The sequence below is a fragment of the Miscanthus floridulus genome, chromosome 1 (genome assembly GCF_019320115.1).
Source record: "Miscanthus floridulus cultivar M001 chromosome 1, ASM1932011v1, whole genome shotgun sequence".
NCBI classification, from domain to species: Eukaryota; Viridiplantae; Streptophyta; class Magnoliopsida; order Poales; family Poaceae; genus Miscanthus; species Miscanthus floridulus.
The window spans coordinates 174,665,917-174,690,315 of NC_089580.1; the positions used below are offsets into that span (position 1 = coordinate 174,665,917).

General features: G+C 45.1%; 3 protein-coding genes across 40 annotated transcripts; 1 reads left to right on the forward strand and 2 right to left on the reverse strand.

Moving 5' to 3' along the window:
* Positions 1-305: 305 nt before the first annotated feature.
* LOC136548667 (autophagy-related protein 9-like) lies at positions 306-7,860 on the forward strand. 3 transcript variants are annotated; one of them, XM_066540115.1, is made up of 10 exons: positions 306-865; positions 1,601-2,234; positions 2,333-2,653; positions 3,402-3,624; positions 3,802-3,981; positions 4,377-4,583; positions 5,299-5,367; positions 5,456-5,526; positions 5,626-5,736; positions 6,764-7,860. In XM_066540115.1, the coding sequence occupies exons 2-10, from the start codon at positions 1,660-1,662 to the stop codon at positions 7,635-7,637; spliced, it is 2,631 nt and encodes an 876-aa protein (XP_066396212.1). In that variant the 5' UTR covers positions 306-865; positions 1,601-1,659; the 3' UTR covers positions 7,638-7,860. The 3 variants fall into 3 exon arrangements, with proteins under 3 accessions (XP_066396212.1, XP_066396208.1, XP_066396216.1); XM_066540111.1 differs by having other exon boundaries at positions 308-865; positions 5,299-5,376; XM_066540119.1 differs by lacking the exons at positions 306-865; positions 1,601-2,234 and having other exon boundaries at positions 2,478-2,640; positions 5,299-5,376.
* Positions 7,861-9,692: 1,832 nt separating this feature from the next.
* Positions 9,693-12,918, reverse strand: LOC136502960 (ACT domain-containing protein ACR8-like). Its single transcript, XM_066498201.1, has 4 exons — positions 12,546-12,918; positions 11,610-12,423; positions 10,920-11,024; positions 9,693-10,691 (listed from the first exon to the last, which is right to left on the reverse strand). The coding sequence occupies exons 1-4, from the start codon at positions 12,605-12,607 to the stop codon at positions 10,332-10,334; spliced, it is 1,341 nt and encodes a 446-aa protein (XP_066354298.1). The 5' UTR covers positions 12,608-12,918; the 3' UTR covers positions 9,693-10,331.
* A 1,226-nt stretch (positions 12,919-14,144) lies between these two features.
* Positions 14,145-20,923, reverse strand: LOC136548685 (uncharacterized). Of its 36 annotated transcripts, XM_066540124.1 has the most exons (12): positions 20,158-20,923; positions 19,913-19,948; positions 18,978-19,709; positions 18,465-18,498; positions 16,748-16,859; positions 16,567-16,648; positions 16,296-16,427; positions 15,517-15,759; positions 15,353-15,408; positions 14,991-15,250; positions 14,834-14,903; positions 14,145-14,497 (listed from the first exon to the last, which is right to left on the reverse strand). In XM_066540124.1, the coding sequence occupies exons 3-7, from the start codon at positions 19,085-19,087 to the stop codon at positions 16,322-16,324; spliced, it is 444 nt and encodes a 147-aa protein (XP_066396221.1). In that variant the 5' UTR covers positions 19,088-19,709; positions 19,913-19,948; positions 20,158-20,923; the 3' UTR covers positions 14,145-14,497; positions 14,834-14,903; positions 14,991-15,250; positions 15,353-15,408; positions 15,517-15,759; positions 16,296-16,321. The 36 variants fall into 36 exon arrangements, 1 of the variants encoding a protein (XP_066396221.1); XR_010781837.1 differs by adding an exon at positions 20,037-20,157 and having other exon boundaries at positions 16,567-19,709; positions 20,250-20,308; positions 20,390-20,905; XR_010781825.1 differs by having other exon boundaries at positions 16,567-19,709; positions 20,158-20,308; positions 20,390-20,492; positions 20,604-20,904.
* Positions 20,924-24,399: the final 3,476 nt, after the last annotated feature.

Here is a 24,399-nt window from a genome sequence, read left to right on the forward strand (position 1 = left end):
GTGTTTTATTTGGATGATTGCGTATGGTTGTATTGATTTTCAAGTGTTTTTCATGTGTTTTTTAAGTGTTTTACAAGTACGTTTCAAGTATTTCAACTGTCTCCGGACGTATGTTGTAATTATTGTATTTAAATATTTTAAAAATAGATTGGATATTGCAAATCTCTTTCTCATCTTCCGCTGCATCGTACCTCCTGGCGCCTACAGGACATCCATACGACGTCGAATCGGAGGCGCCGCGCCCCTTTCTCTTGTCGCTCGGGTGACGCGGGCGAGCAGCGGACGTTCAGACACGGGCGTTCGCACGGACGTTCGGAGTATTAAACGATGCGGCTCTGCCCAAATAAATATCTCTTTCAGCCAAAAAATGAATGTTGACGTGTAGGTTGACGGACAACCCGTACCGGCTCGCTGTTTCTTTCCTGAAAGGAGATGATAAGCTCTAGCCCCAAATGACAGTGCTCAGCAGTTACTGTAATGAATAAACTAATCATAGGCCGGTCCCACGCGCAAGCCATTGCGATTCCCAATTCCTTGGCGATTAACGCAACGCAACACGAAGAAACCCGCGGATAAACGGAACGAACGAAACGATTCCCCTCCTCGATCCCGTCACGTCTCCTGAAACGCACGCCCTCCCTTCCCTGCTGCCCCCTTGCCTTCCCTGTCGTCTCCTCGTCTGCTTTCGCCCCCTCGCGCAATTTCCCCAGCCCGGACCCCATCCCAACCCCGGCGGCGCTGCAGTCCACCGCAAGTCACCTCCTCACGCGAAGCCTCCAGCCCTCGCCGCCCCGCGCTTCTCCCCCCTGCCCACAACCCGGCCCCCCTTCGCGCTTGCGCCCCGCCGATCGCCGGCGCTCCTCAGGTCGGTGAAGCGCCTCTCTCCTCTTCGCGTGGATTTTATTTTATTTTCTGGCGATTGTGTGGATAGCTAGATTGACGGAACGAGTTCGATTTGATTCCGGCGTTTTGGCGTCAATTAGCTGACAACCTTGGTTAGTTGAACCGGTCATGCGTTGTGGGGATGGTTTAGACGTTGGCGGTGTGGGTAGAGAGTACGGATTTTGCTGATAGTTAGCTCAACCTTTTGTTTAACTGCTGAACCGTGGGGTGTAGCCGTGGCATCGAGCTGCTTTTGCTGAAGAACGCCCTTGATATGTGATTATGTGAAGGGAGCAGGTGTTATACAATTACGTTTTGGCCATTTTGGTCTTAGTGATTAGTTGATTGATTAAACCATTGATGCAAAGAACTTGAGGGTAGTTCAGCTTCGGCTACAAACCTGCAACTATTGCTGCTTGGTGCTAGATGTGGTAAGCTGGTAGAAATTTAGTTCTTAGCAGAATTTCGTTTTGTTCAGGAATGATAGCTACTCATATGTTCGATTTGGCTTTGATGCCTTGCAAATGTACTTGTTTAAGCTTGCCCAGGACTTAATTTTGGATTTGCTTCTGCTCCAAATAGTAATTATTTTCCATTTTACATCACTTTTATTTAATTGACCGACTTTGTCTTAATTTGTGTGTTTTGGAAGAACTCTGGTTTCATTGTGCTGCTACTTCAATCTATGCAAAATGTGAATATTTGTTTTTCCATGTAGGTGTGTGTGTCTGGCATGGCAAGGGACCTATCTACTGGCCCTGCCTTCTCTTTTCACGAATGATGTCCTTCCTTTCGAAGGACACACATGCACAAACAAGACTTAACTGGCCATGGAGAAGCCAATCGCCGTTATCAGCGCAGCTGCTTGTTGATATTCCACCTGAAATAGAGTTGTCCGACTACCGGAGATTGCCAAGTTCTGGAAGTGAGAGCCCATCTGGACTTCTCCATGGCGAAGGCGTCAAGGAAGAACATATCCCTGATTTGGACATTTTCTTTGAAAGGCTTTACGAATATTTCTGTGCAAAAGGGCTCAGGTGTATCATTACCAAATGGATAATAGAGGTCCTTAATGTACTTTTTATGGTATGCTGTATCGGGTTCTTTTTCTTATTTGTTGATTGGGATACTCTTATTCATTTGAAATGCGGGGTGGAGGCACTTGAATCTGGGGAGAAACCATGTGATCTGATGAAGGTCATTAAGCATGATCCTTTAGTTCCCTTCACATTGCCCAAAATGATAACTGTTGGATCAATGGTCATAATGACAGCTTATGGACTTACCAACTTCCTCAAGTTCTTTGTACAGTTAAGAAGTACACTCAGTGTTCGTCAGTTCTACTATGACAGGTAACTTTTGTGCTTATGCTTTTCCTGCTTAACCTTTTTTTTTAATTTTTATAGTTCATAGCAATGACTTTGCCCTTATTCTGTTTACCTTCATGCAGACTTAAGGTGAATGATCTTGAGATTCAGACTATATCATGGCCCAAAATAATTGAGAAGGTTGTCGTACTCCAGAAATCTCAAAAACTTTGTGTTGTTAGGGATCTCTCAGAGCATGATATTATCATGAGAATCATGAGGAAAGAAAATTATTTGATAGGGATGGTCAATAAAGGCATTCTTTCATTTCCAATTCATTCTTGTGTGCCTGGGGCTGGCCCAACTGTTGGATCACATGAGCATGGCAGGAGAAACTATCTGATACTTCCAAAGGCCCTCGAATGGACCTTAAATTGGTGCATCTTTCAAAGTATGTTTGATAGGTAAGGAAGTCTGCGACTACTTACTTCCATTGGATCTTTTTTTTTCTTTCTTTTTGTAAAATATAGTTGGCTAAAATGCTTTAGTCTCTCCATGAACAAGCTATGTGCTTGTTTTTACATGCTAGTCTTTCTTTGGATATTAGCTCAGCCCAGAGCAACTAGGCCGTTTATATGGAAGAAAAAGGGCAGCAACTAGGCCATTAAGAAGGCATAAGCTGTTAAGCTGCTGCTTCAGCACATAGCTGCATCGGAACTTTAGAATTCTGAAATGAATCAGCCAACTGTCAATGCCAGTCGTTATTATTTTACTTATTTTAGTTAATACTGGAGGCACTTTGTATAGAACAGAACTTCTGTCATAACATTACTACAGTGTGTATACTTGAATAGCGGTTTCTAAGTTCTAATCAATCCGTACTAATGCATTTTCTAGGTGACCAGATGTATTCTGTCACATTACTTTGTTAGCTTAAATAACCTATCCATATAGAACCGATCATTTATGATGAATCATAGTCCTCAAACATCCATCTGAAGCTCATCCAACAGATCATGTGAAAGTTACACACTAGAATCTAGACTCCCCAACTTCCAATGTGTATACCAGATGACTTTCTACCAAGCACTCATACATTGCTTCGGGATGGTTCAAAACATTGTGTTTACTAATAATTTGTTTTATTTCACTAAGAGTTTGCTTCCTCTTCATTGTGAATTCTTTTACTAAACATTCATTCTCCTTTTTCAGTAAATTTTGTGTAAGGAAAGAGTTTTTGACAAGCCCAGATGTGTTGAAAAAGCGACTTATATTTGTTGGCATTGCAATGCTTATCCTATCACCCTGCCTTGTGATATTTCCATTGGTTTACGTCATTCTAAGGCATGCTGAAGAAATTTATAATCACCCCAGCACAGCATCATCTAGACGATGGTCAAACTTATCAAGGTGGATCTTTAGGGAGTATAACGAGGTAGCTTCTACTCAGACTCATCATTAGTTTTTCTTGTATTGCAGCTGTAACAAATTATCTAAATGAATCTTTGGGCTCTCTAGCTTTCCCTTTCTTAATTTCTGTTGCTAATCAATCTCATAGTTAGTATCTGCGAGTATTGTTTTACTGATCTAAAAGTGATTACAAACATTGCAGGTTGATCACTTCTTCAGACACAGAATGAACAATGGTGCTGTTCATTCTTTAAATTACTTGAAGCAATTTCCAACCCCACTGGTTTCCATCATGGCTAAATTTGTATCTTTTGTTTCTGGTGGCTTGGCTGGTGCTCTAATAATCATTGGATTCGTGGGTGAATCTGTTCTTGAAGGACATGTAAGTCCTATTTTTAGCATTGTTTCTTTGGCTAAATTGCAAATACCTGCTATAAGTCACCTCAAGATGCAAATACCTCCTTGGTCCTTGCTATTAGAATTGATCCGGTGGACTTGAGTGCATAGTTTTAACCATCATCACCCCCATCTTTTCATGCTGGCAACAAGTGCCAAACACTTGAGGTCACAACTTGCATCAAGTTAGAATTATGCATATGGATTAGATCTGTGCGGGTGGTAAATGCAACTATTTCATGCCATATTTGCAACCTGACATAACTTGTAGGAATCTCTGCAACTTGATGTGACTTGTAGGGGGATATTGGCACTTTCTTTTGTATTTTGTAGTACATGTATCTTATTCACTTTGTAAAATCCTATATGTTATGTCTGTAGATTTTTGGAAGAAATCTTCTCTGGTACACTATTGTTTTTGGAACAATAGCAGCTATAAGTCGAAAAGTAGTGGCCGATGAGCTTCAAGTTATTGACCCAGAAGGGGCCATGTGCCTCGCTGTTCACCAAACACATCACATGCCAAAGCGGTGGCATGGTAAAGAGAACAGCGAACTTGTCCGAAGAGAATTTGAGACATTATTTCAGGTAACTAATTGACCTCTAGTTACAGTTCATTTAAGATAGCTTAGCTAGCTCAGAATTGTTTGTGTGCCATATTTTACCAACTGGCCAAGGTATTAGAAGATTTTCGTGTGCAAGCCACATCTAGCTTTAAAATGAGTGTTCTAAACTTCCAATCCATCCATTTTCTTTGTATTCATTGACCCCTTTTTGAAATTCCCCATGCCATTGCAGTACTAAAAGAATTATTATCAACTCCTTTTCTATTACCTCAATTCAATTTTGTAATGCGTATTTTTATTGGAAAAATTCAAACTTCCCAATTTTTTACCAATGAATATTCTAATTATATCAGTGTTCAAAAATTATAAGACTAGATTCGTTCTTCAAAGTACTTTTAATGTGATGTTGATTTGGTAACAAGTGACTATAAAGAGATATTGACAGTCAAAATATCCTAAAGGTTTTTTTCAAATACAAAATACGCCTTAAAAAAGAATGGAGGGGGTATTTTCTATCATTCTAACTTGAGCACTACTTCTAGTGGGGGAAATGGTACTTTAGATCTATGCTAGAAACTGTTTTGGGTAGCTATGTAGATTCATAGAAATCTGTCTCTTGCAAAGTTGCATTAAGATGTTGGTTCTACTTGTACAGTTCATAATGGGGTATAAGCCAATCAGCTTTGTGGTTTGCTGCTTCAAGCAGTAAGAATTGACTTGACAATCTGTGTGTGCAGTATACTATAATTATGCTACTTGAAGAGATGGCCTCCATTTTCATCACTCCTTACTTGCTTATTTTTGAGGTACCAAAGGTAATGTTCTGAACTAACTCAACATTGATTTTCACGTCATCCAAGTTTATTGAGAGTTCTGAATTCTTATCATCCGCAGCGAGTTGATGACATTCTGCGCTTCATCTCAGACTTCACAATTTATGTAGACGGAGTGGGAGATGTATGCAGGTCTTTGCTTCTGTTTCTTCTGTTATTTTCTTAGCGCTTATTTTTGCTTGGCTTTTGCATGCAATACTTAACACATTTATTTCTCTATGTTTACAATAGTCTAAGCTTGTTTGACTTCAAAAGACATGGAAATAGAAACTATGGGTCACCGTTCAATGCTCTTAAAGGTCTCAGGAGCTCCCAAGGGAAGATGGAGAAATCATTCTTAAGGTACATGCAATTCAAGTATTTCTTTTACTTTTTTACTAGGCATGTAGTGTGGTTTATCACAAGTGCATCGCAAGTGCTGTGAAGGATTGATTAGATGAATTGTAGTACTTCAATAGTTGCTTGCTCTGAAGTTTGTGGCCAGCTTGAACCCGCAAGCGTCCGATTTTGAGAGCACCTGGGGCTGGATGGTGCTGGATGGTCTGGGAAGCTAGCCGGGGCAGCAACCCAATAGGTGTACTTCTACGTAGTTGAATGCGATGCTTGCAAATTTATGTACCATTTGAGTGCCTTAGATTACTTAGATAGTTTGCCCCTGTAAAACGTGTACCATCTAAAATGGCACCAATCAACACTAAGGCCCTGTTTGAAACGGGGGTTTCAGGAAGTAAATCCTTTGGATTTAGTAGAAATGTGAACTAAATCTGGAAAATTCTTAGAACATTCCCCCTACCCCCTCTTCCAAACAGGCTTTGATAGGGGGATTTGGTGGAAAATGTTTGCTAGGCAAATGAAAACATCTAGTATTTCTAACTTTAATCGATTGAAGGTACTAGTATATGAAGGCTTGCTTTTATCTTAAGTTTGGACAAGAGCAGTGCCCTTTTTACTGTCACACCTTTTGTCGTTACTGCCCTGTTGACACTATAGATGTAGCGGAATATAGGCACTGACAATCTTTTAGCACTGATCAGAAGATATTCCAGGCAAGCATCATTCTGCTTGGCCTGCTCTGTGTGCTATAGATGTAGTTCAGTAGTCTTATACAAGCACTGATCAACAGCTTTAGCGAGCACCATTCTATTAAGTCCAACTCTGCATATTGTACACTTCGATCACATGCCTGGGTTTGGCTGCTTGCATAGAGGCCTGTACTGCACTTTTGCAATTTCCCCCCTCTTCTTTGGGAGGTCAAAATCAGAATAGGTTACCTGTCCTCAGCTTTTCAAAGGTCAAACCAGATTTTGTTGTCATTGCAAAACCAGGAGCAGCGATATGAAAACTAATTGTATTACATGATTGTTTTCAGTTTTCAGAGTGTCTATCCATCATGGGAGCCAAATGCTGATGGCATACAATTCTTATCTAATCTCCAAAAGTTCAAAGAAATGCAAATACGTCAACAAGCTCTTGCACAATATCAAGCAATGGAAGCTTCAGGCTTTGTCGCAGGCACTAGAGGTCAAAGGGATATTCATGGCCATGCTGAAGCCACTTTGCCTCCTATTTATAACTTGAGCCCCTTGGGATTGCTCGACACAGACCAAAGAACTCATCCATATATCCTGGACTGGTATTACATGTGTCATCCACCACACTCAGATAGAGCTGAGGCCCCTCAGTTTGAGCAAGCATTTCCTGAGACTGGTGTGAGCACAAGTCCACCAGCAAGGGAAACATCTGAAATTGAAGAAGTCGGAGACTGGGACTACAAGTTGTACGAAAGGGTTCAAAGTCATCTGGGAGCATCAACATCAAGTGCTTTGTTCCGGAACACTCCAGTTAAGCACCATGGTACAGAAGATAACACTAACAGCAATTGGTGGGCACATGCCCCTTCATATCCTTCTGGTCCCCAGGGCAGCTTCATTGAGCCTCCAGAATTTGGAAATCGATACATGACAGATCCTCATTCCAGTAATCACAGTGGCGATACATCAGAGGGAAGCACAGGGGATCTAGAACAGAGCAATGGCAGAAGCAGCAGCGTCTGGAGGAACCCACAAGCTTTGTCCAAGACAAGATATATGGACGACTCTGATATTGAGGAAGGGCTAAGCCTGCACTTTGCTGATGTCCATCAGATGGATGAAGATGATAGACACCTGGTCATGGATCATCAAGATCCCGCGCCAGCTGGTCTTCCAGTAAGAATAGTACCTAGAAGCAGTGACCCTGTGTAAGCTGGTTGACTCCACAGGATTAGTTGGTGCATGTTAACGGTTGTAATTTGTCGTTTGAACCACATCAGAATTCAGAATCAAATGGTGCGTCTCGCCCATAAACTGGCAAAACAGCCACAGATTATTTTGTACAGGTCAGTAACTTCAGTGTATATATACTATATAGCCCCCTCCGGCTCCGTCCAGGGCGGGTATGATAGAAACATTCTTTTACAAGTTAGAAGGGTTCTTGGTAGCTGCAAAATAAGTGCTGTAAAACTTCGGAAGCGTTCGTGACTTGGTTTAGGTCTTGCACAAGTTGCAGCATTGAAATGCAGAACTTGAATAAGCTAGCAATTGCTATCTGTTTTTTTTCCTGGTGTAGCTTTTGGTGCGTCGTAAATCTACAGTTATGCAGACACGGATGCCGGCGGGGCCGATCGGCTGAGCTTATTCAGCACTACTTACTTTTCAGTCATATAACAGTATTTTTCTCTCGTAACATTTCAACGTAAGCATCAGTATAAACTAAATTTCAGCATAAGTGAACAGGGCCACTCCAGAGGGTCCTTTCGCCCTGCTGTCACTTGGCTTTGATTAATTGTGATGATGGCGGTCGTAGCCGCCCCCCGCACAAGCACACCGAACCCACCCATTCTCACACAGGATGGTTTCCCGCACGTTTTGCTCCCCAATCCCCATGGACTCCACCACAACCAACCACCCGTCGTTTTCGCGGATTCAAACCGGCAACGAACGCAGTGGCCCATCCCAAGCATACTCTTCCCACCTGATCTCTCCCCACTCCCCCCCTCCCTCTCGCACGCACCAACGGGAGAAGAGAGAGGAGTCCGCGGCGAGATGGCGGGAATAGGAGGAATTAGGAAAAGGTTGGGCGGTCATTTTCCCCCGAAAGCAATGGCGATCCGCGGCCGGGCGTCTCGTACCAGGTTTGGTCCGATCCGCGGCAGTTGGGCGGTAGGTCAGCAGTGGTTGGGAGACGCGGGCTCTTCTCGTTTCTTGCCGCCAAGGCTTGGCTCAGTTCCGTTCGTTCGACACGCATGACATGACCCGGTTAAACTAAGCGTCGGCGTCGATCCTTCCGTCGTCACAACTCACAAGGCAACCACAGCCTGAGGAGTCCACCAGGTCCCGGAGACCCTCGACAGCCGAGAGGGGAGGTCGGCGAAAGCTCCCTCCCGTGAAAGCGAGGCGCCGGCCAGTGTGTTACGCGCCGCGGCCAGTGTGAATCTTTTCCTGGTTTCGTATCGAGGGGACAGACAGAGCCAGCCGTGAGCACATATGTCACCGCAGGGACGAGGGATCATTGGTCTACCCGAACCAGTTTTAAATGTAGCTGTAGGAAGTCAAATGGTTTTAGGGCGTTCGACTGATACAGTTCTAGTTTCAGCTTGTTTTAGCTTATTCTCTCTCACAGAATACTATTCAATCATCTGAAACCATCTAAAACAATGTTCACCGGACCATCCGAACGAGCTGACATTTCAGCTGACGGCGAGACGGTGTCGGTAAATAGGTTGAAAAATAGCCGTATCCGCAAGGAAACTTGTACTCGAATTGATGATTTTCTGTGTGGGCCAGTGGACGTTTATATGGAGGCTTTTGACAAGGGACGATGGTTTGCTGAAAGTTCAGATGAATTTTGTCAGATCAGCCGTCATACTCTGCCCATTATTCCGTTATATGATCTCAGATTTGACCTTTTGATGTGAATGGGTAAAGTTTAGTATTGTTCCGATTCCGCTTGTTTGGCCACGTGGCACCACCTCGAGAGTTGAGTGAATCAAGCTCACAGTTTAACATGGGATCTATTTTTGCCTTAAGATTCACTCAACTATTTAAGATTCAGGGTAATTTCCTTCCGAACCAGGATACTGACCCATATGCTTTCTGTTTCATTTCATTACCACAACACAAAGATTCAGGATGTTGGTATAACGAGGCTTGTTTATAGTAATCTCTCCCTGGTCGGCTCTGCTTAATAATATAAAAATACCTCGAGATCTCGGAACAGAGCTTTCGTATATTCAGTCACCGTACCACAAGGGCTAAGGATGGACATCAAGAAAATTTACTGCATGATCAAATATTCAGTTACCACCACATAGGGTACTAACAACGTACTTAGAACTCGACATAGATATATTAGATTTCTTCCATCCGTCTATTTTTATGTAAAAAGTCAGATAGATACATGCCATGGCAATATGGCATGACCCACCACCAGAGAGGTCCTTTAAGCTCCAAGCTGTTGCCGACCAGCAACTTTTAAAACCTTCCATCTCCACTTGCTACTATGTATTAGCCATGTTTGGTTCTCTAGTCCATGGACTAAAAGTTTTAGTCCATTTAGTCCATGAACTAAAAATAGACTAAAGTGGTGTTTGGTTTCTTAAACTAAAATAGACTAAAGTGGAGAGGCATGTGTATCCCCAACACCTTTTAGTCCAGTTTTGTGGACTAAAGGACTAAAAGATTTTAGTTCACTTTTAGTCCAAATGTTTGACTGTTTAGTCCAACTAAAGTGCAGATTTTAGTCCAAAATACTTTAGTCGATGGGAACCAAACCACCCCTAAACCTAAAAACGGCAAATTAAAACTCCTACTCCATTTACAAACTAACCCATGCACCATCCCATATTTACACAAGGATCCATCCCATCGAGCACGCACGTGCCCTCCTTGATGGCTTCCTCACGAGCAGGATCTTATGAGGCCGAGGCTGGCCAGGTTCTTCATCACAAGGCTCCCGAGCGAGAAGATCCCCGCACCGCCGCCGCCGCGGCCCGCGTCGCCCTCTGTCGAGCACAGGCGCGGCCACCGCTCCTCGTCCACCCGGAGGCTCTCCGTGCCGATCCTCTGGATCACCTCGTCGATGGTCTTGGGGTCCGCGGGTCGGCCGGCCGCGTCGGTGACGTGGAACACGTTCATGGCCATGTCGCCCCTGGTGGTCATCTCGGCGTGCGTGACCGAGAGGCTGTTCTCCCGGAACACGCGCGTAACGTAGGCGAGCAGCCCGCGGCGGTCGGTGATGCGCAGCTCCAGCCTCACGCCCTGCGCACAGTCAGTCACAGAGGATCGCTCTGGCGTTAGAGAATAGACAGAGGTGTGCGGCTGGGGTTTCGGCCGAACACATGGCGGTGAAGTGGAAAGTTGGGCAGGGAACGAAAGAGACGTTGCGCTTGGGAGAGTGAAGAAGGTGGGGGGATCCGGAGTCGCGTGCTTTTGCTGCGGTGGCGTGGCATGGAGGGAAAGGAAGGGAGATATTCAGCGATCACGCACCTCGGATGCGCGCCTCTCGATGGCCGCTTGCAAGCATTGGATCACGCGCCGCCTCTCGGCCGCCGAGCAAATTGGCCGCCCGTCCAACCGCCTGATGTAGAACTCCTGCAGCCAAGAAACAGCATGTCAGCTTGTTCAAAAAAAAAAAAGGATATCAGCTTAGCTTCAGTTAATCAACCCGTGGTAAACAGGGCAACAGGCGTGCATATGCATAGGTATAGTGTCTGAATTTAATTTGCTGCACCGCAGCAGCAATTACTATGCTGGGGTACAATTTTGAAGCAGAATAATCTAGCGATGCAAATGAAACTAATAAAAACTAAACATTCCGTTTTACAATGACAAGCCTAGAAAATTCAGTAAAAGGAAATTTTCATGAACAGAAGTCGGGTTAACTTCAAGCTTACACACAAGAATCACAATCAAAGCAACCAAAAGGTAAAAGTGGAGTAAAAGTGAGAGAAAAATTGACAGAAAGGTCCGACGCGCCTAACGTAGCCAGTTACTATGGAAACATCGAGATTCCTGGCAGGAATTCCAGCGGCAAGAACTCCAGAAGGCGGGGAATTCAATAATGGCGGCCCTAGATCAGCGCGACAAAAATCAAGGTAGCACCGACCTATTTCTCCGGGAGGAAACAAAAATCTTTGGGAATCAATCGAGAAAGAAAGAAACGGCTAGAAGGCTCACCTGCTGGGCGTGATCGCCGTCCGTATCGAACGTGCCGTGGTACACCACGTAATCCAAGTCCGTCAAGGTGCAGACGACGTCGAAGAGCAGCTTGGGCCGGTCACGGCAGCTCACGGTGACCACCGAGTACCCTCTCTCCCCCCAATCCTGCACGGCGACCGCCGTCGCCTCCGCCTGGTCGGCGCGGCTCTCGGCGTCCCCGTCCTCGTTGAGGAGCTGGTGGAGCCTCCGGTCCATGTTGACGGCCGCGGCGTCTGCCCGGACCATCCTCGCGCCGAGCGCGCCGCCGCGGAGGACGTGCCTGAGCCTGGACTCGACGCGCCTGACCCGCGCCGCGTCGTCGATGGGCGCGCCCGTCTCCTCGTCGCGCACGAACACGAGCGCGGCGACGCGGCCGCCGTGCGTCCAGGCCCTGGCGTTGGCGATGTCGCAGCGGAGGTCGCGCAGCACGGCGAAGACCTCGGAGAGGAGGCCCGGGCGGTCGGCGCCGACGAGCTCGAGCAGGGTGGGCATCCCAGCCCCCACGGCGGCGGAGGGCGGCGTGCGGGGCGGCAATGCGTCGGCGGAGAGCGAGGACTCGAGCCGCGCCAGCAGGGCGTCGGCGTCGGCGTCGGCCACCTTGCGGCCCGCGGCGTCGGTGACGTGGAAGACGTCCATGAACCAGCGGCCGTCGTCGGAGGAGATGTAGCCTTTGCGGACGCAGACGCCGTGGTCGGACAGGGCCGCCACCGCCTCGAGCAGCACGCCGTGCTTCCTCGCGCTGTGCACCTGCACCAGCGTCGCCGTCGCGCACACGCCGTTGTCCACCACCACCCTGAGCAGCCATCGCCGACCGATCACCGACGGCTCTTTCCATGGAAGGATCCATCCAATCCAAGAACGAGAAAACGCAGAAAAAAGAGACGAAATTGGCCCCCACCCGCCACCCTCCCTTACCTCGGGGTGTTCATGTGGCGCACGAAGAGCTCGTACACCTCGGAGGGGTGGTACCGCTCCATCGCCGCCGGGAACCCTCTCCTGGCCTCGGCCTCTGCTCCGCTTCAGTTTCTCGCGACGCGGCGACGGTTCACTTTGGCGCGGGGGGCGTGCGTTTCTTTCCTCCTGGGCAGGGCAGGGACAGGGAGGCGGAGATTTCGTTTCGGTCGGAGGGATCGTGGTGGATTTGGTTGGGACTCGGGAGCGTCGCGGCGGTTCAAAATTGGGTGCCGGGACGGTGGGTTTTCGCTCTGGTCTGGGCTGGCTGCCGCTCGCCGAGCTGTGGCCTCTCCGCCTGTGGCTGTGTTTAGTTCGCGAAATTGGGAGTTTGTTACCGTAGCGTTTTCGTTTTTATTTGGTAATTAGTGTTCAATTATGGACTAATTAGGCTCAAAACGTTCGTCTCGCGATTTCCAACCAAACTGTGTAATTAGTTTTTTCGTTTACATTTAATGCTCTATGCACGTATCGTAAGATTCAATGTGATGGTTACTGTAGCACTTTTTGAAAAACCTTTTAGGAAGTAAACACAGCCATGTCTGTGTCTGTGTCTGTGTGTGCGCGCGCGGTGCGGGTGTGGGGATCACCGGGGTTGTCTCGGTCAGCGTCCGTCTAAAATGGGCGCGCGAGACCGGCGATTTCACGCAAGCCTTGCCACCGATTGGTCAAACGGCGGTCGCGGGCGAGGACCGGGCGAACGGAATGCAGCCTGTTCGGGAGGCCGTATCGTATCGTGGATTATTTACTGCTGGCTGGTTTGGTGTGAGAGAAAAACACTGTTCTCAGCTGAAAATTTACGATCATTTACGAGCAAGCGAACAGGGTGATGGTATGTGGTTGGGCTGCTGGGGTTGGACCGAACTGGTCCTGCTGGGAAATTCTAAGTTTTTGCCCCACTACTAGTAGTACTGGTAGGAGGCTACTACTCTAGTAGTAGCACACATGAGAAAGGGAGACGCTGCCCGGCCGAATTTTTTTTTTAGTATTTGGTTCTTTTTTCGAAAGTTTCTTTCAAATAGACCTCTGGCGGAAACAATTTCAGAAATGGACCATTGGCTCGGCGCCAGAGTGACTGACGCCGAGCTCAGCGCCACGGTCACTGGCGCCGAGGTCCTGGGCATGGGAAAATGGCCTCTCGGTCACTCTGGCGCCGAGCCAAGGGTCCATTTTTGGAATTGTTTCCGCCAAAGATCTATTTAAGAGAAACTTTCGAAAAAAAGGGCCAAATAATAAAAAATTTGGGCTGCCCGGCTGCCGTGTGGAAAAAGCTTCTGGGATCCGGTGGGAAAGCGATGAGTCAGTGGCGTTGTCGTGGGAAGGGAGGGCGGGGATCGCCGCCCTCTGGCCTATGCGTGGTTCCCAGCAGGCACCCTGCCGCCACGCCCACGCCCACGCGGAGAACCCCTTTTCCGATTCTTTCGTGCGTCTGGATGCACGGCCGGGTACAGCATACAGCACTAAGTTGCCAAACACTTTGTGCAGTGTATACAAACTAGTGGAAGGGGCGCGCCCTCGCGCGCCACATCAATCAGTTAATGATCTGAGAAAAAGTCGCATGGATAGAAGAAGGGATGGACACCACACTGAGTAATAAAATAGGTACGCATAATTTACATACATAGATATTACACATAGGATGGCACATCTAGGTTCTTCATAGTACTACATGATTCCACTTGTAGCTAAGGAACGATAGTTTAAGGTAGCATAGCCTGGCTAATTTACAGATAACAGGCCTAGGTACAGGTTTGTTCCTTGTTTGTACAAGAAGGTTTTTTATTAAGTCCATCTGACATCTTTCATAATCTAACAGACTTGATATGTGCAGGAATCATTGTCCATGCCAAGTTTGTGAAGCATAGTCATGCACATGTCACAAAATGGTGTGCACACACTTTGTTGAGCGACAGCACCTGGTTGCACAAAGAATTTGCTGGATCAATAGATGATAGGTATACAATATGATTTGTATAGCGTAAGGAAAAAGCTATTTGAATTTGTCAATTGCATGGGCGTGGCACATACCGGATATTTTGCATCTTGAATATATTTTAGTGTGACAAATTGGACCAATAAAGTGAACAGAATATGGTTGTGACAAAGTAAATTCTGAACTAACAAAACATTGTTTGTGGATAGACTTCGACACGGGGTTTGCGGATCACTAATTACAATATTTGTGCAAAAGAAGTAGGTTACTGATTGGTAATTATATTATGTTGAAAGCTGAGCAGTCATGAAATATTTACCTATTCTGGAGTCTCAGTTAAAGAGGCCCTGTGAATATTATCCTTTGGTTTATTCTTTGAAGCAGTGGATCTAGACATGTAATTTGCATGTAAATACCGATGAAAAGATGTGTATGCTTGGATGAATAATAAGACATGGCTAGATCTGTGATTTTACCTTTTGGCTTTGCGTTGTAGCGACGATGCAGGTGGATTCTCTTCGTCATCCTGTATGGCTGTGGTAGTCTCCAAGATCTCATGCTCAACCGTTTCGTGGTAAATGGAGGCAAAGTTATTTAGGAGATTTGAAGACGCAAATAATTTGACGGATTCAGGTTTAGGATTCATGAGTGCGAAAATCCGTATGGAGCCACTTTGTTAGCGTCAGTATTGTCACCGAACAGCTGCCTGCGAGCGTGCGTTGTTGCTGTTGATGATCTGGGACAGTTTGGACGAATATGATATCTCCAAATAAATAATTTGTAAGGAATAAGTTTGGTACACTTGATTGACTAATTATGTTATGTTAGTGTGACTTGCCCTGTGGTAAGATCCTTTATGGGTGTTTTATCAGGATCAACTGATGGTGCAGGTGTCTGCACATTGAATGTAAAAATGAGCCTATGTATGTACGGAATAATATAAGGAAACATGTGTAGACTATTAAGGCTAATTTATAGTACTAAAGAAATTGCAGAGTTTACCGATAGAGCTTGTGGGTCTTGTACGGTATCGAGTAACGTTCTTGCTATTGTCATACCAGTTATGGAGCTTGGATCATCCTGTGTGGCCGTTTCTGAAACACCGATGTTTAAAGGAGAGGTGCGCCTAACTGATCTGTCTAAAATGGAGTTAATCAGATACTGCCTCCTTGCTCTAGAAGTGAATGAGTCCTCGGTGAGCCCAACGGAGAATGCAAATTTCTTTGAGATTACTGCCTGGAGAGGCTGAGGTAAACCAGTTGTCAATTTCAGTGGATTTAAAATTGCTTTGCATTATTTCTGAATGATCTGCCTCACTATATCATCATATGCAAAGAAGCTGGCCTCAGCTGTGTTGTCCTTGGCAGTAAGGAATAACAGGCATATGTGTATCATGGAATAAAAAGCGTTAACATCATGATATGGGATGTTATATTGTTCACAGAGCTAGCAGCTTTAGTGTTCCTAGGAACAATGATTACCTAGGTAGTGTGGCTGTGCCATGGCATTTGGGACATTTATATCCACCACCAGGTTGCGGGTTTGATGTTTTCTTGCATCCTTTACAGGACATATACAACCAGGTGTTGTTGGCCGCTATGTGTATAACAGTAACTGTGCATTTGTAGCCTTCATCCTATTATAAGGCACATGAAACTGAAATTTAAAAGGAGGCATAGGGCACTTGCAGAAGTGATTGTTTTCTGATGTTTGTTGCATGTCTGCAGTTATAGAAAGGGAAAAAAACATGAAAAAAAGGATGAGGGGGAGGGAGGGGGTACCGCAAAATTAATTGGGTCTATGCTATTTAGCTCTGCAACAGTTTGTGTTGTAGTGGAGTAACTTGTATCTGCTTAGGTGGCTGTTCCTCAGATGGTGGAGGTCGTTCTATGTAAACGGACCGATCTTTGAACCTGTTTCATGAGCTCATCAAAATTCCATGAGCATGGATCATATAGTCCAAAGCTAGTGTTTTTAGACTGAGGTAACAGAGATATAATAATTTGCAAATTAATTTTATGAGTTCTTAGCGTAGTGCTGCATAGGTCTTACCTGGAGTAAAATGGTTGAGCCTCTTCGATATTGGGATTCAAATAGTGAGAAAAGGCGGTGCCACCACTGACATAGGGTGTATCTGTAATTTACCAGGAATGACATTGGTCCATGTATAAGTACAGTTTTTTGTATCTATAACTAAGGAAAATCTAAATTATTCTCAAGAAATAAGATCTTCCTGAATATTTTTCTGAGCATGCAACCAACAAATATCTTGACATTGTAGTGCCTCTTCGAGGCATAGAATCGCATTTGTAGTACATATCGTGGACGAGGCAGCAGTGATAAACCTGGCAAGAACAACAAAGTAGGTCTATGAATCCAGCGGAAGAAACAGCAACTGGCAGCCTTCGATGGTAATGCCCAAAGCACAGAATCATCCATCTTAAACTACACAAAGCATCTGAGGCATCATACAACAATAAACTAAAAAATAGTCCTTTCATTGTTTTGAAAAGGCAGAATTATTCCCTATAGTACAAGAATTATTATATGGTTCGGACTTATTATACACAATTTTAGCAGTTGGTGAGGCCACTGTCTTAGTTAAACAGACTAAATGCAGGGAAAAACTATAGTACAAGATAAGGAGTATATATATATACACGCAGCTGAATCCATCAAGCATGATTACTATACGAGGCATCGGAAAAAACAATAGGTTTGGCATGCATATAGTACTCAACACGAATTTGAAAGCTTGAAAAATAATGTGATGTTCATGTAGCCAGTCCCTGTTTTTTTGTTCAGCATATTAAAAAATCAGACTCATAGGTCATAAACAATGCATCCAGTGCAGTATCATAGACAAAACTAGGAAAAATGCAAGCGAATTGCACAGGGCCTACGAACCGTGAACTCGTCGGAACAGGTGAATTCAGTCATGTAACGTCCAGGAACAGGCAAGTAAGAGGATTTAACACTTTTAACTTCGAACCTAGTGGTAGTATATGCTTTCTCAGCGCTTAAAAGTGGGCTCTGTCATGTACCTCTGTTTTAGGAATTTCAGCATACATAACATTTCCCTGTTGCAATTTGGAAATAATAGATTTAAATAGAACATAAGGTTTCTTTATACTAAAAAAATGAACCACGCTTCGAACAAACAGGTTAATATAATCTGTATAGAATAGAAGCACAGGTAGGTTTCTTTATACTATAAAATCAACAGTGAGCCAAGAAAGGTGGAATCACAAGATCTCTTAAAGGACTGGCAGAGCAAGGGGATAACAGGAAGGAAGGGACAGTGAAAAATAAAAAAATGAACCTGAGATAAAATGAACAACAGAGCTATGTTGTTGAAATTACAGCTTAGCATATATGAGATTCAGAGGCCTAATAAGAGGATTGGATCGCATCTTAATAAATGTAAAGCAATAGGGAAAAATAAATAAATCTAAGCATGAAAGGCAATTGTAGCTTGACATCAAAAGTAAAATTGGGAGACCTAAATGGCGATGGAACCTGGTGCTGTGCATGAAGAGGCTGTTTTTTTTCGTTACACATATCTAGAATAAGTTAGCAAATCACATTTATTCATAGCAGTAAAACGCTGAGGACAGGAAAGCAGTGGAATAAATCTTCATTAGCTGACATTCAGGTAACACGAAAAAGCACTTTCATCTAGCAATCTGTAAATCTGTGTTGGCCACTGATTCATGGTGTGTAACCAGGAATGGCACAACACACTATCATTTCACTGTTGAGCACAACTTGCATAGGGAAACATAAAAGGCAACAAGGTATGAGGCTAACCTCGTTAGCAAGAATAAAGCAAATGGCGAAGAAGCATGTGAAAAAAGCTTACACAATAGCAGATAATGAGAGGACTGGCTGAAAATGAACCCAAAATTTACCATAAATCCAAAACTATACCAAATTAGTATCTCACTGACCTTTATCCAGCAAACAAATTCCAATTGCACAGAGCTGCACAAATGAATAAGATCAGTATACGCAAATTAGGATAAACCTCCAACATAGGGAAATTTAATTTATAAGAAGCATAAGAAAGTACAACAGAAAAAAATGGATAACTCAAGGAAAGAACACTGAGCGTCACATTGGGATGCAACATACATCAGGTAGGCAACAGCAATCCTCCAATTGGCCAAAACTAAATGGAATAAGGGGCCAAAGAAAGATGGACAATTTAAATACTTTGGTATAGGTAGACACCGACAATTGTATACCCAATCCATATGCAAGAGATTTATTCAGGTTGACATGCATGAAGAACAACTAATACGGTGAAAACTACAAGTCAGTCCGTGGCAACCTAGCCAGAGCAGGTGCACTGCAAGTTGTCTTCTTTTGAAACTTGAAAGCGAGTGAGCGAGCAGCCATTGCAAGTTTACTACTGGACTACTACTACTGACCATGCTGGAAGCTAGAAAGCAACGGTTCACCTGCTACTGAAAGAGCATGTCTTTCTTTTTCTGATGCCTGTGCAAATGTATGTAGCAAAGACCAATGGCCTCAGACCTTTGCAGAGAATCCCCCACTGTATGTTCAGCATAAGGACAGTACAACCAGAATAATAATATGATTATGAGAATAGCCCCAAAAGGAACAGGCATGTATTACACAAGGAGCAATTTTAGTGTCTCCCTCAACAAACACGTAATCAAAGGAATTCGACAATAGGGAGTGCAATCTAAATTGGAATTTTAAAAGAACCAAGATCAATGATTTTCAGATGTCTCATAGGTGATAATGTTGTAAGTGTCCCAACCTTCTCATGTATGGTACCGGCGTGAGTTGGTAATCTACTCGGGCCTTTATTTCCTCTCTATAATACAACGATACGCAACTCTCATTCGTATTCGAGAGAAAAAAAAAGATCAACGATTTAGTTATTTATTTAAATAAGATATTCAGTAGGGCAAGCCACAAGCATGCATAGCATGTTTACAGTATGAGAACTTCAAGCCGATAGATGGGAAATCAAGGCTCTAAAAAGCAATTCAGTAAGTCAAAACTGTAGATACTTTGAGATGTGATACAAAAATAAATTTAGTTATCGAATTCAGTTACTGCAAATATATGAGAATGAGAATCTTACTAACCCCACAACCTTTAATGTGTCATTCGTGGAAAGAGGAGGTTCAGTGCTGTGCTCAAATGTTCATCTCCAGTTCCTGCAGGCACGTTGGATAGATCAACTCAGAAAAAGAGAGGCATGTCATAAATTTTGACAGCACTGAATAATTTCTAACACGGTTTGGAAGGCATAGAGTGATCTAAAATATAGATTCACATGAGTAAAGCAATGCAGTTTCCCTGGGGCAGTGTACCTATATACAAGCATGAAAACATACAAATATTCGTTAGTGAGTGGCACCTTTGGAGCAAGTCAGGTGACTGGAAGCTTTATAGCCTACAATGAACCAAATATTTTAGATTAGGTAACGTATGCAAGGAAAATTATATCAAAGAAGAAAATCGGATGCATGACCAAGTACTACCCGAAGAGCAATGATTTTAGAAAAGCTTGGCCTTTAGGCAGTCAGTTGCTTGCAATAACTTTTTTAGTTAAATATCTTACTTAAAACTGAAAGAACCCTCAGACCACAGGGAAATAGGTACCTGCAAGTCACCACAAGAATAACCTCACTGCAAAAATAATGCCGGTTGCACGCGATTATGCGAACAACACCACAGGGGGAACAGGGACTCGCCTGCACAAATGTTATGGCAAAGAAGCAAAGCACGGGGAGAGGCTTTCCAAGAAGCGTCTCTGTGCGAACACAAATAGTAAGATCTATGGTCCAACATTGTAAGACATGAAAGCTTATTTAGGATGAGGCAACAAATGAACCTCATAATGGCTTTCGCATGGTGAAAACAAATTCTTGCAATAGGAAGACGGTGGAACCAGAACTAAGATACGGAGGACCATATAGCATATGGTTTCCATGAGTCTAAAAAATAATAAGTAAACCCAATTAACATCGGGGATGATTGACCTAAAGCTCCAAGGCTGTACGCAGCAGTATTAACGTGGAGCAGCACAAAGGAAACATGAATTGTACCTGCATACCTCCATCAGCCGCACCCCCACCTTGGGGGGGGCACCGACCTACCTAGGGTTTCATGCAGCACAGGAGAAGACGCACAGGAGAGACGATGTCGCATCGCTGCACCGGCGCAGCACCCGGCGGGGGCCGCCGTCGGCGCGAGGAGGGAGGGGCGTGGAGGAGGAGGAGGCTTGCCACCGCCGCACCGAGGGCCAGGCACCGCCGCTCGGTCGCGTCGGGAGGGGAGGGAGCGAGCGAGCGAAGAGGAGAGAGAGACGAGGGGGAGAGAAGTTTGCTGAAGGAGAAGCAGAAGCCGGAGTATATATTTGCTCTATCGGATTCAGACGAGGAGCAGCAGAAGCCAGTAGAATCCACTGAGAGCGATAAGGAGCTGGAAGAAGCAGATTCTAAACGAAGCGGCTACAAGTAATCCGGACCACACGATGGAAGATCGGACGGTCAAGGCTATTTCGGTCGACGTGGACAGGGCTCCCGGCCGAGGAGCAGGGCGGGCTTGTGTGAGTAAACTACTACTAGTTTTAGGCCCCGTTTAGATGCAAGCCAAAATCCAAAAATTTTCAAGATTCCCCGTCACATCAAATCTTGCGGCACATGCATGGAACATTAAATGTAGGTAAAAAGAATAATTAATTGCACAGTTTGCCTGTAATTGACGAGACGAATCTTTTAAGCCTAAATAGTCCATAATTGGATAATTTTTGTCAAATACAAACGAAAATGCTACAGTAGCCAAAAAGCCAAAAAAAAAAAATTCGCATCTAAACGGGTCCTTAGCATCGCTGTTGTCCATTGGCCATTGCTTTCCATTCTTGCGAGAAGATGCGATGGGTGTATGTAACGCGTTCATACCTTCGAAACCTGCTTCGGTGTGATCCCGGCGAACGGAGGCAGCTACGAGCAGGGACGCATCAAAGGCGCCAGAAGTTCATAGGCGGAGAACGGGGGAAGGAAAAGGGAAATGAAAGCTACGGCCTTGGCGAGCCTTGATAGCACCGACCGGGGTCAACCACCACCGCCACGGCCTGACGGCCACCGCGCTCGGAGGAGAACCGACCGGGGTCAACCACCACCGCCACGGCCTGACGGCCACCGCGCTCGGAGGAGAATACCACCACCACGCGCACGCGGAGCTGGAGCCCGTCCACACCACACCTGCCACACACACACACACACACACACAGCACGCGCGCACGCCCGGATTTCACTCGGTCAGAGAAAAACCGTCAGGGTGTTAGCACATTAGAAAAGACTAAACGGGTCAGGAATTCAAAGGATAAAGAGACTACTACGTACGCGTGGCCACCATGCAAATTAAAGAATTCAAAGAGGGACTCTCCCATCACAGGTTCTTTTCACGGGAAAGGATGTGCCGGCGTTGATTAATCGAGGTTAGTTGGTGTCTAATCCATCCAGCAACAGTGCTTCTGCTGCGACAAACCTGCGAGTCGAAACACACATAGGCTTTCCATCGAATCGAGGTTGCTCGATCGATGCGATCGATCGCCCGTCGGGCTCTTTGGTTCCATTTCATTCCCCAGCTGGATTTGCTTGCAAGTGAAGCACACGTTGTCATATGGGGCAGCAGCAGCAGCAGCAGGTAGGAGAAATCTGGAGAGAGGTCATAATTGAAGCAATTCAAGTAGCATGAGTACCTGCAGATCTATTGTAATGATGCCGTCCTTTCCGCGCATGCCCTTTTTTGCTTGCAAAGTTACACAGTACACACATGCACTTCGCTAGGTCCATTTTCAGCTCTGATCGTCATGTGTACCTGCACAAATCAGGTCGAAATAGCGGAATCCTTTGTCATTCCTTTTCTTTGTGCTTGTTTAGTTCCCAAAAAGTTTTTCAAAAAGAGCTACAGTAGTCATCACATCGAATCTTGCGATGCGTGCATGGAGCATTAAATGTAGACGAAAAAAAACTAATTGCACAGTTTGATTGGAAATTACGAGACGAACGTTTTGAGCCTAATTAGTCCATGATTGAACACTAATTGTCAAATAAAAATGAAAGTGCTACAGTAGCCAAATTCTCAAAATTCGTGAACTAAATACGCACTTGATCTGCGACCACGAGGATGGTGTGAACACTAAACTTACGTGCGCGTTATTACAGCAGCGCATAGTACTCGTAGTAGGCTGTGTTTAGTTCGCGAAATGGAAATTTTTAGACGTCATATCAAATGTTTTGGGGATGTCGGAAGGGGTTTCGGATACTAATAAAAAAACTAATTACGTAGCTCACCTGGAAACTGCGAGACGAATTTATTAAGCCTAATTAATCCATCATTAGCGCATGTTAGTTACTGTAGTACTTATGGCTAATCATGGACTAATTAGTCTTAAAACATTCGTCTCGCGATTTCCAACCAAACTGTGCAATTAGTTTTTTTCGTCTATATTTCATACTCCATGCATGTGCCGCAAGATTCGATGTGATAGTTTGGGGTGAAAATTTTTAGGAACTAAACCAGGCCTAAGGGGGTATTTGGTTCGAGCTATTAAACTTTAGTAGCTACTAAACGGTTTAGTCACTTTTAGTAATTCTAGAGTTACTAAAGAGAACTAAAACCCTTTTAGTAGCTTTTAGTCATAACGTTTAACTAAAAAGTTACTAAAATAATTAAAAATATTAAATTTAATAGCCACTGGGTGAACCAAACAGGCTAGATTCACCGGCGTTTCTTGCCGAAAGTGGATCGGAGGTGCAAGGTGATAAGATCGCCGGGGAGACGGAAAGCACGCCATCTACAGATGAGCTAGTGCCGCACCCGGCGTTATTTATTGGCCCAATGACACACGCAGTACTGGTGCGATAAGAATGTGACCCGTACGACATCATCGTGGCTGCTAGGCTACTGGATCACCATCCTACTCATCCAACCTGCGCGTCACTAGGCTGGGGTACGTATGTCTAGGTCGGGACCGCGAGGCCACGTACAGGCGGCGCACGAGAAAACGACCGTATCGCCGCCCCGCTGCACCGGGAAACGCGCCCCTGGATGGCGCCCGCCGGCCGGCAGACGATCGGTGCGGTGCGGTGCGTGCGCAGGTTGAGAAGCGCCGGCAACAAGGCCCCTACCCGTTGCGCTCCGACGCGAACACTTTCGTCGCGCGGTGGTGGCACCGGCAGTCCTGGCACCGAGCGTTCCGGTGATCACAAGTCACGTCGCCGGCCAAATTGAACGCCAGTGCTTTTGCTGTTCAAACGCGACGTGCACAAACGGCTTGGTTCGCCCTGTCCTCGCCTTCCGTACGTGGACAGGAACTCTGCATTGGCTTGGAGGCATCAGGCCCATTGCTTTGAACTCTGGAACCCACCCCATGTTACAGGCGACACCGTTGGCCGTAGCCCGCATGCCAGCGTGCCACGTACCCGGCGCCTTTTTGGAGTGTTTACCGTGGCTCGTACTGTAGCTACTTAAAAAAAACGTGAAGCTCCTCCAATTCATCAACATATCTTGTTTGGTACGTATTTGCTCTGTCCCAAAGGAACATCTATATTTAAAACACGTCCAGGTTTTTAAAGTTTGATTAACTTTTACAAAAAACAGTATCAACATTTATATCTTCTAATAGATTTACAATAACGAGCTGTTTGGGTGTGCCAATGGAAACGCACACGAAAATGAAATTGACCTGCAAACGTTACCGGCGGGAATGAATTTGAACTAGCTGGCGAATGAAATTGTTTACGTTTGCGTTGCTGTACACGAAACCAAACAGCTCGTAAGGGAGGGTGGTTACCCTATATCCTCTAACTGATTGATAATTAATCTGTTGAGGAA